The 16,432-nt window shown below is 41.7% G+C and overlaps 1 protein-coding gene across 1 annotated transcript in view; it reads left to right on the top strand.

Annotated features, from left to right (window-relative positions):
• The window catches only part of DNAH9 (dynein axonemal heavy chain 9), a 286,190-nt gene that overhangs the window by 61,343 nt on the left and 208,415 nt on the right, over positions 1–16,432 (top strand). The window contains exons 16-19 of the mRNA XM_081580689.1: positions 1,055–1,251; positions 1,350–1,774; positions 11,414–11,636; positions 12,488–12,654. Of these exons, the coding sequence (XP_081436815.1) occupies positions 1,055–1,251; positions 1,350–1,774; positions 11,414–11,636; positions 12,488–12,654 (1,012 nt within the window). The remainder of the gene's footprint in view (positions 1–1,054; positions 1,252–1,349; positions 1,775–11,413; positions 11,637–12,487; positions 12,655–16,432) is intronic.

Here is a 16,432-nt window from a genome sequence, read left to right as displayed (position 1 = left end):
ATTATCCTCCAATTAAAAAATTAAAGAAATAAATCCACTTCTTACCTAAAATATATATGTATAAGAAAATACGTGGTTATTAATAAGAGTCTAAGCATTTACCTTGTACTTGGAACATCTTGTTCCATATTATATTTTGATTTAAATTTAGCAAGGCAGTTTAGTCTAGCAAGTAATCAGGGATTTGTTAATTATTTATACTGTTTTTAAAAATTTTATCACTACAGGACTACAAAATTAAAACCAGTCCTGTTTTTACAGAAAAGGAGCAGAAGGGGAGGGATTGTGACTGCTCTTTTTTCCCAAGCCTACACGACCTTGGACAAGCACACCCTTGCTCCCCTAGCGGCTGCTGATGGAATTGCCTGGTTTGTGCCCAGGATGATGTCTGCTGCTTCCAAGAACCTGGCTTTGCAAAACCAACTGCTTCTCAACCAGAGGCCGTACTGCCCCACGAGAAGCTTTGGGAATGTGGAAGTGTTCCGGCTTGGGTTGATCAGTCACAGGATGTGCCCTCTGAGGACAAGGAGAGTAAATGCTCTGCCATGCCCTGATGCCGAAGCTTCAATATTTTAGCCACCTGATGTGAAGAGCCAACTCACTGGAAAAGACCTTGATGCTGGGAAAGATTGAGAGCAGGAGGAGAAGGGGACGACAAAGGATGAGATGGCTGGATGACATCGTCGACTCAATGAACATGAATTTGAGCAAACTTCAGGAGACAGTAGAGGATAGGGAAGCCTGGGGTGCTGCAGTCCATGGGGTCACAAAGAGTGGGACACGACTGAGCAACTGAACAACAACAACAGCAATTCCAGGACAGCCGTGCACAGGGAATTAGCCTGTTCAAAATGCCAGTGGTCCGTCCCCGTGTTGATAAACACTGCAGGACTGCCACCTGCACCTTTTCTGGGGTTTTAGCAAAGTTTATATTTCTATTTCTTCAGACCGGAACAGCAACTCTAAAGGAAAGAAACGCTTGGAGTGCTTTCAAATCAGTGTTGCATTTTTGCCACTTACCCACTCTCTTCTGTTTGTTTTCTTTGTATTTCAGAACATAAGGCAGGACTCACGCCGATATTTGAAGCCCAGCTGAGCTTAGCCATCCCAGAACTGGTTTTCTGTCCGTCTCTGGAGCCTGGTGTGAAGGGCGGCTTCTATGACCTGGTGGAGGGTCTCGTCACCAGCATCTTTAGCATAGCGTCCTTGGTGCCCAGGCTTTCTCCTGAGAATGGCTCTCCCCACTATCAGGTACTGGCTCTGCAAGCGTCTCCCCTGCCCTCCTGCCAGACCTGGAGGCCCCTGTGAAACGCTAATGTCACCCATCCACTGCCATCTTGCTCCCCCAGGTGGACTTGGAGGCCATGGCTGACCTGGCAGGCCTGCGGGGCGAGCTGATGGGGCGGGTGCAGGCCATGATGGCCCTCTGCGGCAACTATCGCAGCTCCCTCAGCCAGTATGCCTACCTCTACACGGAGGACCGGAAGGAGGCTCTGGGCCAGTTTCTGTTGTACGGGCGCATGCTCACAGCCGAGGAGGTGGAAGCCCATGCCGAGGACGGCATCCCAGAGAATCCTCCCCTCCTGCATCAGTTCAGAGCACAGATCGACTCCTATGAGAAGCTTCATGAGGACATGTGCAGGCTGGAGCCCGTCCAGGTGTTTGACAGCTGGATGAAGATCGATGCGCGGCCCTTTAAAGCGTCTCTGCTGAATATAATCAAAAAGTGGAGCCTCATGTTCAAACAGCATCTCGTGGACCATGTCACTCACAGGTAACAGGGTCCTTCTAGCTTTTCTTCCAGCTTCCTGGGCTGTCGGGAACAGCATGTTTTCAATCGATTTGACATTTCCCCCTACAGGTTCACTGGTTAAATGAAAAGTTAGAACAGCTCGATGGAGGTTCCAAGCTTTTGGGACACCAGCAGTAACTTTAGTCCTGTCCTCTCGTTTGTCCATCAGACCTGGGCTCTTTCTGTTTTGTATTCTTCAGCGCCCAGTGTCCAAAAGGTGCTCAGTACGCAGTAAATACTGTTCAGAACAATAATAGCAGGTCAACCCTCCCTGCACAACTCTGACTGTGAAATCTCTTTAAGCCTGAGAAGCAGAGGGTGTCTAATGGGCCTCTTAGATTTTATTTCTCCCATTTACTCCTTGTCTCAGATTATCCAGCTGTGCAGCATGGAAGTCCCTAAACCTACACACCCCTGATGCCTCTTTTTTTTTCCTTATAATTTTATTTATTTATTTATTTATGGCAGTTCTGGGTCATCACTGCTGTACGGGGTTTTTCTCTAGTTGCGGAGAGTGGGGGCTGCTCTCTGGCTGCAGTGTGAGGGCTTCTCACGGCAGTAGCTTCTCTCGGTGCAGAGCATGGGCTCTAGGGTATGCAGGCCTCCGTGGTTGCAGCTCTGGGGCTTGGTACATCTGGGTGATGAGCTGCTTCACCCCATGCAGGGTGGGGTGGGCACACAGAGAGGGATCCAGCCAGTGACAGTTCAGGTCGAACCCCATCAGAGAGCACCTGTAATTGCCCAGGTAGACACCATCAGGGTTGAGCATGGGTGCGACCTTGAAGACCAGGTGTTCCCATAGAACACGAGCAATGGAGTGCTGGCTTGTGAGGAAGTTGGTGATCCCCTGACAGACAAACGAAGAGGGTGTTTCTCCTGGGTGGACCTGTCCTGTGATGAATACTACCTTCTGCTCTGCTCCCTCCGAAACATTGTCCTGCTCAGAACTCGAGCTGTGCAACTGACGGGATCTGAAACTCTGCCTGTTCCCCCATGGACTTGGAACCCGCCCTCACACCCAGCTCCACCAGCCCAGCACTAGACTCTCAAAACCTACCGCTGGGCCTAGAGGTAGATGAGATACACTTGCCCTTCAGTGTGGCCTCCAGACTCTTCCACCTCTGTCCTCTCTCAAATTCACCGTCTCCACTGAATTCTACCAGACGGTACCGACTGCCCCCTGTCTCGGCTGCAGTCACCAGCCAAGCTCTTAGTCATGCCTCCCCTTCATTGCGGGTCATGTTGTCCGGCTCGGTCTCCCTCTCCTATCCTTCTGCTGATAATCATCCTCAGTGACTCAGCATCCACGGGGTGTCTTCATCACACCTGCCTCTTGTTTTCTCGACCTCTCTCGCCAATGCCTTTCCCTCCCTGCCCCTCTATTCTGTGCTGTGCTCTCCATGGAGTGGAGGGGAAGGTGAGCAAATTCATGCTTCCCCTTCAAAATCTCAGGATGAAGCATTCTATCCCCTGACCACCACCTGGTGTCTTTCCAGCTCTCTTACTTGGCAGCACTGCTGTGCAAAGTTCTTCAGACCCATCAGTATTTCCAATCCACTGTTCCTGACACTTGATCAGGTCAGCTCAGCATTTATCACCCTTGCTCCCCAGCCCGTCCCCACCTTGTAAAACCCTGACTGTCTGAACTCAGCACTCCACGTCTGCACCCGAGCAATTCATCCTTGATGAAGGAAAAACACACCAGTATTCTGACCAATCTCAGGTTAAATTTATGAACATAAACTTCAAGCAAGCCCTGAACATTTTCACATATGCTTCCTGACTCCTCCAGATGCTTTTTTTCTCTCTTGCCTTAAACCTCAAATATCTTCTCTGCCCTTTGAGCCTCGCCTCTCATTTCACTGGAAAATGACAACCAATCACCAGAGAACTAACTCAGCTTTTCACCAATAAATCTACCAACTTACCTGCGTTTGAAGCTGTACGTTCAACTGCCTCTTCTCTTATAGTGAATAAGCTGCTTTTCTAACTATAGCCTCCTTCTTATCTACTCGAAGACTGACCTCCTTAAACACTCCCTTCATTCGGTCTCCCCATCATGCAAATATATTGTCTTATCTGGCCTCTTAAAAAAAAAGAAAGAAAGGAACACAGTCCCAGGAGTCCTTCCACTATGGCACCCTTTCTGTGCACCCTCCTTCACAGCACAGTTCCTCAATAGGTATCTCTATACTTGGTCCCTGTACTTTTTTTGTCTTCCATCCTCTCTCTTCAAGAAGTTTTATTATAAAATGTAATATACATAAGATTTAGAGAAAAATATTAAAACAAATACTCAGATTTTCCGTATCCAGTGAAGAAACAGGACATTAGCTACATTTTAATATTCCCTTATGGAAGGACTTGTATGCACTGCTATATTTAAAATGGATAACCGACAAGGACCTACTGTACAGCACAGGGAACTCTGCTCAATATTATGTGGCAGCCTGGATGGGAGGGGAGTTTGAGGAAGAATGGATACATGTATATGTACAGCTGAGCCCCTTTGCTCTTCACCTGAAACTATCACAACATTGTTAACTGACTATAGTGTGTGTTAGTCGCTCAGTCGTGTCTGACTATTTGTGATCCCATGGACTATAGCCTGTCAGGCTCCTCTGTCCATGGGATTCTACAGCCAAGAATACTGGAGTGGGTTGCCATTTCCTTCTCCAATGCACGAAAGTGAAAAGTGAAAGTGAAGTCGCTCAGTCGTGTCCAACTCTTCGCCACCCCATGGACTGCAGCCTACTAGGCTCCTCCATCCATGGGATTTTCCAGGCAAGAGTACTGGAGTGGGGTGCCATTGCCTTCTCCGTACCCCTGCCCTAAATATAACCTAATCCTTCCCATTTTTTTTCATGACTTACATATGCATATATATGTATATATATTTGTACACACAGATACACATATATTGAGATTTGCATTTTAAAGCTATAAAAATGAAACAATGTTGTATTACTGTATATCTCTCTGTGTCCTGTCTCTCTCAGTCAGCACTGATGCTTGAGATTCATCCATGTTGAGAATGTAGCAGTAGTTCATTCATTTTCACTGCTACAGAGTATCACATCATCTGAATATGCCACAATTTATCTATCCATTCAGTGGTTGACATGGCTGTTTCAGATGGTTTTACTAATACCAACAGGATTGCAATGAGTTCTCTTATACAGATATCACAGTGTACTCAAGCCAACATGCCTCTAGGGTATATGTCTGAGAGTAGAATTGCTGGGTCAGTGCATGTAATGCCAGCTCTCTGCCAGGTGCCTCAGCCACGTGTGAAGATGCCTGTGGCCCCACATCCTCGGAACTTCTTGATACAAACTGTTTAGTGCTGGCCCTTCTGGTGGGAGCTTAGTGGTATCTCATAGTGATAAATATTTTACATTACTCTATGAATAAAGTAGCTCATCTTTCTGTGTTTTTGGATGAGTCATTATGTTTCCTCTTCTTTGGTTCTTCATAGCTCTTGACCATTTTGTATTGGACTTTATCTTTTCCTTTTTCATATTTGGAAGTAACACATATTTTAATTCTTTGGTAGTTGTATATATTGCAAATTTAGTCTCCCATTTTGCAGCCTGTCTCCCCTCTGCATTTATGGTATATTTTGATGAAGGGTTCATTTTTATGTAACCAGATGTGTTCATCTTTTCCTCTGTGTTGTCTTATTTTCTCTTGTTAAATCAACCCTTTCTTGTCCTGGGATCCTAGTGGTACTCTCCTGTATCCTTAACTAAAAGTTTTACTTTTTGTGTTAAGTAGCCCTTTGTCCCTGCCTTAATATGAAACTGTCCCAATTATCATAGCTCTGTAATAAATCTTGGCTTCCCAGGTGGCTCAGTGGCAAAGAATCTGCCTGCCAATGCAGGAGATTCGGGTTCAATCCCTGGGTCAGGAAGATCCCCTGGAGAAGGAAATGGTAACCCACTCCAGTATTCTTGACTGGGAAGTCCCATGGACAGAGGAGCCTGGAGGGCTACAGTCCATGGGGTGGAAAAGAGTCAGATACAACTTAGCGACTGAACTACAATAATAAATCTTGACATCTAGCAGTGGAGTCCCCACCTTTTTCAGTTTCATTATGAACGTCTCAACAGTTCTCGGCCCTTACTATTTTACATACATTAAAAATCAGTTTGTAGAAGAAAAGATTCCATTGAGATTTTGATTATATTTGCTGTGACTGTAGATCATTTTGAGTAGAATTTTCTTCTTTATAGTATTGAGTATTCCTAAGAACATATTATCTCACCATTTATCTTCTTTAATGTCTATGAAATTTTATAATCATTACCTTTAAAAACATTTTCACGTCTTAAGATTTATTCTTTAATATTTTATTTTTTGTTTCCTAGTATAAATCATATTTTCCACAGAAATGAATTGATTTTTGTACATTGATTTTGTATCAAGGAACTCTACTAAGTAGCTTGTTAATTCTAATAATTTATCTGTATACTCTTTGGGATTTGCCATGTACATAATCATCATCTACAAATTTATGGAAATTTTATTTTTTCCTTCCCAGTTTTTTTTTATGCATTTATCACTATTTATCTGATCACCCTGACTAGGACTGTCAGTATAACATTGGATAAAGTGATAATAAGTCCTTAACTTGTTCCTGATCTTAAAGGGGATACTTTCAACATTTCATTACGTGGTATAATATTTTGTGAGTTTTTTTTTTTTTTATGGATTCTCTTTATCTGATTAAAGATGTAAACTTCTAGTCCTAATTTGTTAAGAGGATTTAGCATAAATGGTTATAACATTTTCTCAAGTGCCTTTTCTAACTCCATTAACATAATTCTGGGTTTTTTCCCTCAATATGTTAAAGTTGTGAATATATTTTCTGGTTTCTAATGCTGAACCAATCTGTCATTACTAAGATAAACCGAACACAAAATATTTTCTTTTTCAATATATCCATTGGTTGATTTTGTTTGCAGATATTTTATATAGCACTGACATGTCTGTGTTTGCTGAAACTGGCTTTCAGTTTTTCCTTTCTATATTGTCTTTGTCTGATCTTGCTCTGTGGTTTTGCCAGCTTCCTAAAATGTGTTAGGAAGTAATCCTTCTTGTTTATTCTCTGTAAAAGTTGATATAAGATTGAAATTCGCTGATCCTTGAAAGTTTGATTTAAATCTCCTATTGAACCATCTGGCTTGGTGTTTTCTTTGTGGCAGGATTGTTACCTATAATTTTTCTAATGTTTGTAGAAATATTAAGTTCTATTCCTAAATCATAGTTTTCTAGGGATGTATCCATTTCATGTAAATCTTCATATTATTGTCATGAAATTTGTATTATTCTCTTACCTGTTTATGTATTAGGGATGTTCCTCTTTAGATTTCTGTTCATTTCTATTGTGCTTTCTGGCTTCTTAATTAATCTTCCAAGTGATTTACAAAGAGTTACCTTATGAACCCATTGATCTTACTTGTTATAATTTGATTTTTATTTTGATAAGTTTTTCTTATGTGTTTATTATTTCCTTCTACTTTCTTTGGGTTTATTTTCTGTCCTTTAACTTAAGATGTGTGCTTTGCTTATTCATCTTGAGTCTTCATCTTTTTTAATGTAACACTTAAAGTTATAAATTCCCTTCTAAGTACAATTTTATCTACATCTCACAGGTCTTAGTATGTAGATTTTCTTTATAATAAAGCTCTAAATATTTTTAATATCCATTAAGATGTGCTTATATTTTTTTAATCTTAAAACATGGATTCTTCTAGTTACATTTCTGTTATTAATTCCTAACAATTCCATTGCAGTCAGATAAAGTGATATACGTAATAAAAAGCTTCTGAAATTTGTTGAATTTGGTCAGTTTTTATAAATATTCTGTGCACACTTAAAAAGAATATGTATTCTATAACTGCTGGGTATAATGTTCTGTGCATGCTTATTGGATCAAACTTGTTTTCTTCAAATCCACTAAAACCTCACTGCCATTTTTTTTGTCAGCTTAATTTATCAATTACTGAGATAACTGTGTTAAAAATCTTCCACTTTGATGGTAGAGTGTCAACTTCTTGTACTTCTGTCACTTTTTGTTTCATTTATTTTATGTTATATGATCATACAGAGTTTGACTTTTTATATCTTCCTGGAAAATTGAATATTTTAGCCATACATTAAAAATCTTTTATCACTAGCTATATTTCTTGTGTTAAAGTGTGTTTTGTCTTATATTAATATAACAAAACCAGTTTCCTTTGTATGACATTTGCCTGATGTCTCTTACCTTACCCTCTGGCTTTCGATCTTTCTGTGCCTTTGTATTAGAGGAGATCTTCATAATTGGCATGGAACTGAATGTTTTATCTATCTTAATATCTTTCTTTTAACTGGAAGGTTTTCCTCATTAATGTCTATTGTGCTATATTTGAATTCATTTGTGCCATTTTATTGTAAGCTTTTATTTGTTTTTTATTTTTCTTTCTTGCCTGCTTTTGGATTGAATTTTTTTTTCATGTTTTCTTTTCTTTTTCCTTTTTCCTATTCCATTTTTTCCCTTTGGCTATTTTGGATGTTGTGCTATCTAAGTCTTCTGTTCTAATAGTTAACCATAGCTATTCTTAAAAACATTCTTAAAAGAAATAAACTAATTATTACTGTTACTCTTCTCACAGCAATACAAGGACTTCAGAATAGCTTGATCTCACCTGTTTATCCATCAGATTATATCCTATAATTCCAAGTAATTTCAATTGTACTCGATTACTTATCTAAATGGAGAAGGCAATGGCACCCCACTCCAGTACTCTTGCCTGGAAAATCCCATGGACAGAGGAGCCTGGTGGGCTGCAGTCCATGGGGTCGCTGAGAGTTGGACACGACTGAGCGACTTCACTTTCCCTTTTCACTTTCATGTATTGGAGAAGGAAATGGCGATCCACTCCAGTGTTCTTGCCTGGAGGATCCCAGGGACGGGGGAGCCTGGTGGGCTGCCGTCTATGGGGTCGCACAGAGTCGGACACAACTGAAGCAACTTAGCAGCAGCAGCAGCAGCACTTATCTAAATTCCACAAATTATTTTTATACATTCACTGTATATTTAAATTTACCAACATCTTTGCTCATTCCATCTTCCTTCATTACTGACTTGCTCTCCGAAGTACAGCCATTAGAAGGCTCATTAAAATGTTCTTTTGGTGAAACTCTTATTCTTTCTTTGTCTGAAAATGCATGTATTTTGCCTTCATTCTTTAAAAAAAAATCAATTTGTGGAAGAGAGAATTCTAGGATAACATATTTTCTGTAAATTTATTGAAAATATTATTCCATTGTGTCCTGGCTTCATTTTTGGTCTTGCAAGGTCAGCCACCAGCCTAGACATTTTTTTTTAAAAATAAAATTCTGTCTTTGCTCTGCAGCTAATTTTAAGATTTTCATTTTTTGTAATCTGCAGTTTCATGTTGAAGTACTTATGTAGGATTTTTAAAAAATACTAATTTCACCTTGAATTGGTTGGGCTTCCTTGATATTATATTTGGTGTCTTTCATTAATTCTAGAAAATTCTCAGGATCTCCTCAAAGATTGCTTCTTGCCCATTCTCTCTATTATATCCTTTTGGACTTCTTATTGCACTTATAGACTTTAAAATATCCCCCATGTCTTTGAACAATTTTCATAGTTTTCATTTTTTTTTTGTCTTTCTTCACTGCAGTTGAACAACTTCCCACCTTTTTCAAACAGCAGTCTAATTCTCTCTTTTAGTTTTGTCTGAATCTCCTGTTTAATCCATTCATTGAGCTTTAAATTTTCGTTATGCTTCCCAGTTTTAGATCTTATATTTGGTTATTTTACAATTTTGCTTACTCATTTTAATACCCTCTCATTCTTGGCTCAAATTCATTTTTTTAAATTTATTCATTTTTCAAGTTTCAGAATGCATTTACTAGATTAGTAGTAAGAAATCTACCTGCCAATGCAGGCGATACAAGAGACATGGGTTCAATCCTTGGGTTGGAAAGATACTCTGGAGTAGGAAATGTCAATCCACTTCGGTATTCTTGCCTGGAGAAACCTCATGGCCAGAGGAGCCTGGCGGGCTACAGTCCATAGGGTCACAAGGAGTCAGACTATCACTTATAGATTAAACAACAACAAGATCTTAAGATAACTTTTGACTTGTCAACGAATAATGGTTTGTTTCTTCTTGCCATAGATCAGAGTTAACATAAAAGCCTATGTAAAATTATTAGCGTCTTTCTCCTGGAATTGCCCACTAACACAGCATGATGTGATGATTTTTGCATTGCTAGAACACATATTAAAAGCTTCTCTTCACGAAATAATGCCACCACAGGCCATAATTTTCATGTTATCTGCTTCAGTAAGTTTTGTCACTTCTTGAAGCCATCAATCAATACAAAGGTCCACACGTTATCACAGACTCTGGGCATATTTGAAAAGCCACTGAAGTTATCTCCATTCCTGACCCTGAGACAATGCGGACTTTATGCTTGAACTTAAAGGCAGGTTGGGGCCGGGGTAAGGGTATGGTGACCTGTTGAGAATGTAAGAGTTTATCTAGGCTTCTGAAAGGCGATTCCTAAAGAAATCATTTCTGTACTGACTGATACATTATGCTTAAAAGGAAGAAATTGTTTTTCTTGGTCCATCTAGAATAGATGTCTGAGGGATAGCAGGAAAAGCACATGTTCCTGGTACGTGGGTCAGAAACAATAAAGCAAAGCACCTAAATAAGAGCTCTTTTGTCCTTTGACATATCAAATGTCACTAGTTTATATTATGCACCCTAATTCCAATATCTAAAATCTTCAGAGGTTTAATACGGCCGTTTCTGCTGGTTCCCACTCGTAGTGACCTCTTTCCTTATGCATGTTGTAACTTCCAATTATAAAATCATGTTCCTTGGAGCTTAGTCCTTTGAGGACAAGATTCTTGCTGCATTCCTCCAGAAAGGATGTTCATTTTTTAATTAAATCATGAGTCCCATCTAACTCTCAACAATAACCAGTGAGAAAGAAATGATTCTAATCTTACAGATGAAGAATCTGAGGCTCAGAGATATTAAATAACTTGGCTACACATCTGGTAAGTGTCAAAATTAAACCCAAGTATGTGTGACCCTATAGGCCATAGTATTTATTTTCCACTTTTTAAAAAATAATTTCAGATTCACAAAATAATTTGTAATATATTCACTGTGAGATTATTTCATTTTGAAATGATTTCCCTCTGAAATAATCTCAGACTTACCAAAAAAGCTGTAAAAGCAGTTCAAAGACTTCTCTTTTACCTTCATTCTACTTTCCCAATTGGTGACATCTGGGGTAACCATGGTACAGTCATTAACACTAGGAAGTTAGTATTGATGTAGAAGGTGTAACTAGTTTGCAGAGTTATTCACATTTCACCAATAATTCTCCTTGTCTTGTGTTTCCTCCATCATGGAAGGCTCAGCCTTTGTCCTTTGAGACCTTGACGCAACTAAAGAGGGTTGTATCTTACCATCAGGCTATGGATAGTTTTCCATAATAATAGCTATTATGTTGGGGAAATAAATAAATTCGTTTGAGGAGCGGAGGGGCAATGGCTGCTCACATTCTGTTTGTTCTCCTCAGCTTGGCCGACCTTGAAGCATTTATTAAAAACAGCGAGAATGGCTTGCTCAAGAAAGTCGAAAAAGGAGATTTCCAAGGACTGGTTGAGATTATGGGGCACCTGATGGCTCTTAAAGAACGACAGAGCAGCACCGATGAGATGTTTGAGCCTTTAAAGCAAACGATTGAATTGCTGAAGACCTACGGACAAGAATTGCCGGAAACAGTGTTTGAGCAGCTGGAGGTCAGTGCAAAGTTTATGTTTTCCTAATAAAGGAAATAGGGGGAAAGTTTGGGGATTTCAAAGGGAGATGAACGCGGTGAAGCCAATGAAAAACAGGGCTTATGATAACTCAAGATCCATGTTTTGGAAATAAATGTGTTGCATGAGTATAATGTGTACCACTTTCTTAACACTCAATAAATATGAAACACTGTAACACTGGAGAAATATGGGAAAACTGATGTGGATGAAGTGTGTGTGGTCTTTTTCTAGAATTAGGGATGAGCCAAATTTTGATTCAGAGAGGAAATAAAAAAGGAGGTTTGAGGAATGTTATGATGATCTAAGAGGGAATGTGGGGCATACAAGAAGATAACCAGGCACTGTTGGAAAATACAGAAGAGGGTAAGGCTTCCTGGGGCTTCCTGAGTGACTCAGGAGTAGCGGATCTGCCTGCAATGCAGGAGATGCAGGTCGGCTCCCTGGGTGGGGAAGATCCCCTGGAGGAGAAAATGGCAACCCCCTCCCCCCCCCCAGTATTTTTGCCTGGGAAAGCCCATGGAAAGAGGAGCCTAGCGGGCTACAGTCCATGGGCTCTCAAAGAACTGGACATGACTCAGCAACTAAACAACAACAAGGTTTACAGAGGAGAAGTTAAGAGTGAGGAGGATTGTGTTGAGTCAGAAGCAGGTGACCATCGGGAGAGTGGGCAGCCGGAGAGCCCCGTCAAGGAAGGGGGAAGTTGTAGATGACGGCAAACAGTGCCATCACGTTTGTGGGCCAGAGACTAAGATGTCTGAACGTGTCCAGCTTCAGGGCCAGGGTCGGCGAGGAGCAGAGTGGGGTCTGACCATGCCGGGTCTCCTTGGCAGGAGCTGCCTGAGAAGTGGAACAACATTAAAAAGACGGCGGTCACCGTGAGGCAGCAGGTGGCCCCCCTGCAGGCCAATGAAGTGACCCTCCTGCGCCAGAGGTGCACGGCCTTCGAGGCAGAGCAGCAGTCCTTCTGGGAGCGATTCCGCAGAGAAGCGCCCTTCAGGTATGGACCCAGGTCGCCACCACGGCCTCCCGTCCTGGAAACACAGCATCATCTTAAGTCACGGGTGACCTCCCCGTGGAGGCTGTGTATTTTCTTAACAGAAGACCGGTTACTCTTCTTTCCTCCCATTTAGGTCCTCTGGTTAGACCCGGTGCTCATGTTCACAGAGTCCTGTTGTGGCCCATGTGGGATGAACAAAGGCTATACAAATACTTAAAAAAAAAAATCGAGAAGCTTCTATGTCTCCAGGTCAATAAAGGGATTGTGTGTGGTAAAATTACTCATCTTTTACTAAACTGTTAGTATTCTGATTTCTCCCAGACTCCTATTCTTTTGGTTTAAAAAAAGTGGCTGATAGAATTTGAAAATAATTTTCGGGGACTTCTGTGGTGGTCCAGTGGTTAAGACTCCACACTTCCAATGCAAGGAGGGTGGGTTCGATCCATGGTCAGGGAATTAAGATCCCACATGCTGCACGGTGCGGCCAAAAAAAAAAAAAAGAAGAAATTTAAAATAATTTTGGAAGGCATTTTAGTAGCCTAAAGGCAGGATTCAAGGTGACAAATTTACTTTAAGGTGTCCTTTCTCTGCTTAGCAGTTAGTGCGCAGAGTGCCCCCTGCTTGTGGTCAGGGATCTTTACAGACACAAAGAAGGGGTGGGGTGGACAACACCACACCATTCACGTGGGCCCACGTGCACACACACAGTCCTTCTTTCAGGGGCTCCCTCCGCTTGTAGGGAAGCCTACGGGGCCTGCTCCTGGTCTGCTGCTCAGCATCAGACGCTGCAGCCAGGGGCCAGTTCGGGTGGCCCTGTGTCTCCTGACACGCTTGCTGAAGTGGACCCTCTCCCCTCAGTCCAGCTCCAGGGTTTGCTTTCTGTTTCCCCAGCTGGGCTTCCTGCTGGATCTCCTCTCTAGTTTTGTGTAGACATGCCTGGAAGTCTCCAGACTGAAAAATGCCCTGTGTAAGGAATAGGAAGCTTTTTATTTTAAGGTTACTTTCAGAAATCTGACCTCAGGTGATACATGCTAAAGTGACCAATGAAGCAAGGAAAGAAAGTCCCACAACTTTATCAAGAGTTAAGACGACATAATGATTAAGCACATGGACCCTGGATTTAGCAAGCCCTCTGGCTAATCTCAGGTCCACTACTCACTTGCTAAGGTAGGGCAGTCACTTACTCACTACCTAAGTCAGGGCTGTCACTCCATGCTGTATCTCCTCATCTGTAAAGTGGGGATATTCATAGTATCCACCTCGGAAGGCTATTGATAGGATAAGGAACACATCTTCACAAGCTTTTAGCACAGATCCCAGCACCCAGGTAACCAGCCCTCTTGGTTTCCCTGGCCCTGTTCTGTTTTTGGCACCAATAGTCACACATCCAGGGAAGCCCCTCTGTGTCAGGCAGACTGAGACCCTTGGTCACCCCACCTGGCACACAGCAAGGGCCTAACTCTTCTTATTATTCATCATGAAACGTGTATGAAGCGGCTGGTCTCCAAAGCATCATACATGGGGCTAGACAGAATGAGATGAGTGGGTCAAGAGACAGGGAAAGGGACTTCTCTGGCAGTCCAGGGGTTAAGACTCCATGCTCCCAGTGCAGGGGGCATGAGTTGGACCCCTGGTCAGGGGACTAAGATCCCACATGCCCCGCGGCCAAAAAATTTTTAAAAAATTAAAAAAAAAAAAAGAAGTACAGAACTTGAAAAGTTTCATACAGATTTATTTTTTAAAAAGAAGACAAGAAAGGAAAAATGTATAAACTGTATTTAGGATAAACGTACAACATAGCACTCTAAAGCATTAAAACCCCCTGGAAGATTTTAAAACTTCCACTGTCCAGCCTCTCCTGCAGACCAACTAAATCAGACACTGGGGATGATAGTTTTTAATGCTCCCTAGGTGACTGATGTGCAGCCAAGTTAGAGACAGCCACCCTAAGGAAAGAAACTGGGCCCCTTTTAAGCAATCACACCAGGGCGTATAACTCCAGATGACTCTGCATTCCTTTAGACTTACAGCAGTCCACAACCTTTTTGGCACCAGGGACCGATTTCTTGGAAGACAGTTTTCCCGCAGACCGGAGGTGGGGAGAATGGTTTCGGGATGATTCAAGCACACTACATTTATTACTTTATTTCTAATCTAATGCCATCAGTGATATGATAGGAGGTACCGGTCCCTAGTCCGGATGTTGGGGACCCCTGCTTTAGTAAAAGCACCTTGGGAGCTATGCTCTTGTTCCAAAGAAGCATCTATTGTGCAAAAACATTTGTGGAACTCCTTTAGGGACTATTCCTTCCAAGTCTGACGCACATCCCTTTGACTCTCCTTTGGATGTGCAATTGAGCACAGGATCAAAGCCGGTAAGGCAGGTGGGCAATGAAGATGGGCATTTCTGGGCAGTGCTGACAATATCCACACCTAGGGCAACAGCCATGAAGGTAATGACACTGATATCTTTACATCATCTGTCTCTTTTTTTTTTTTAATTTCAAAAAAGGAATTCCAAAGATGTCTGGTGAGATATCTTTCCAAACAGGCTCCCAAGACTGCCTGAACAGAACAGCTCTCTTTTTGCTGCTGTGTTTCTGTGTGTCTGTCAGAAACCTTGCTCTCCCCTTCCTAGTTACATCACACTTGTGTACTGATCAGCTCTTGTTTTTTTAACATGATAGCTGCTTCGGTTTTCCTCTCTTTGCATTTGTACCTATCTGCTGGCTATGAGGATATTACTACCCTTAACTGAGTCTTCCAAATTCACATTTTTTTTAAATTGGAGGACAATTGTGTTACAATATTGTGCTGGCTTCTGCCATACAACATTGTGAATCAGCCACAAGTACACATATGAGCCTTCCTCCTGAACCTTCCCCCCACCCCCTATCCCGTCCCACCCCTCTAGGTCATCACAGAGCACTGAGCTGAGCTCCCTGTGCTATACAGCAGCTTCCCACTGGCTCTCTATATTATATATGGTAATGTGTTTATGTCAGTGCTATTCTCTCAGTTCATCCCACCTTCTCCTTCCCTTGCTGTGTCCAAAGTTTGTTCTGTATGTCTGCATCTCTACCCCTGTCCTGAGAATAGGTTCATAAGTACCATTTTTCTAGACTCCATATATATGTGTTAATATACAAAATTTGTTTTTCTCTTTCTGACTTCCTTCACTCTGTATAACAGACTCTAGGTTTAGCCACCTCACTAGAATTGATTCAAATACATTCCTTTTTATGGCTGAGTAATATTCCATTATATATATATGCATATATATGCCACAATATCTTTATCCATTCATCTGCTGATGAACATCTAGGTTGCTTCCTGGCTATTGTAAATGGTGCTGCTATGAATATTGGGATACATGTGTCTTTTTTTAATTATGGTCGTTTGTTTTTCTGGTATTGAGCTGCATAAGCTGCTTGTATACCAAATTCACATCTGTTAATTTAACATGCAGATGAATCTTTGCAAGAGACTTCTTTGAAAAGAACTGCTCACAGCAGTGCAGAAAGTCAAACATGACTGCAATCTTGATGTATTCCTCTTCTTGTCAAGAAGACTATCAAGACTAGAGCAGAATCGTGGATTTATTACTGAGGGCAATCTTCGTGGGTGTCAACACGTGGGTTTGCTTTTTAGTTTCGTGTGCATGAATGTGTGTGTTTAAAGTGTTTAGACGTTGTGTGTGGCAAATGAGTTGAGTTCTGGTTCCTTTGCCTTCAGATCACTCACAAAATTCTAAAATGCATCTTGCTGAAGGCAAGTC

The sequence above is a fragment of the Giraffa tippelskirchi genome, chromosome 3 (assembly GCF_054371585.1).
Source record: "Giraffa tippelskirchi isolate mGirTip1 chromosome 3, T2T-mGirTip1v1.2.pri, whole genome shotgun sequence".
NCBI lineage: Eukaryota > Metazoa > Chordata > Mammalia > Artiodactyla > Giraffidae > Giraffa > Giraffa tippelskirchi.
This window is presented reverse-complemented; position numbering and strand designations above follow the sequence as displayed.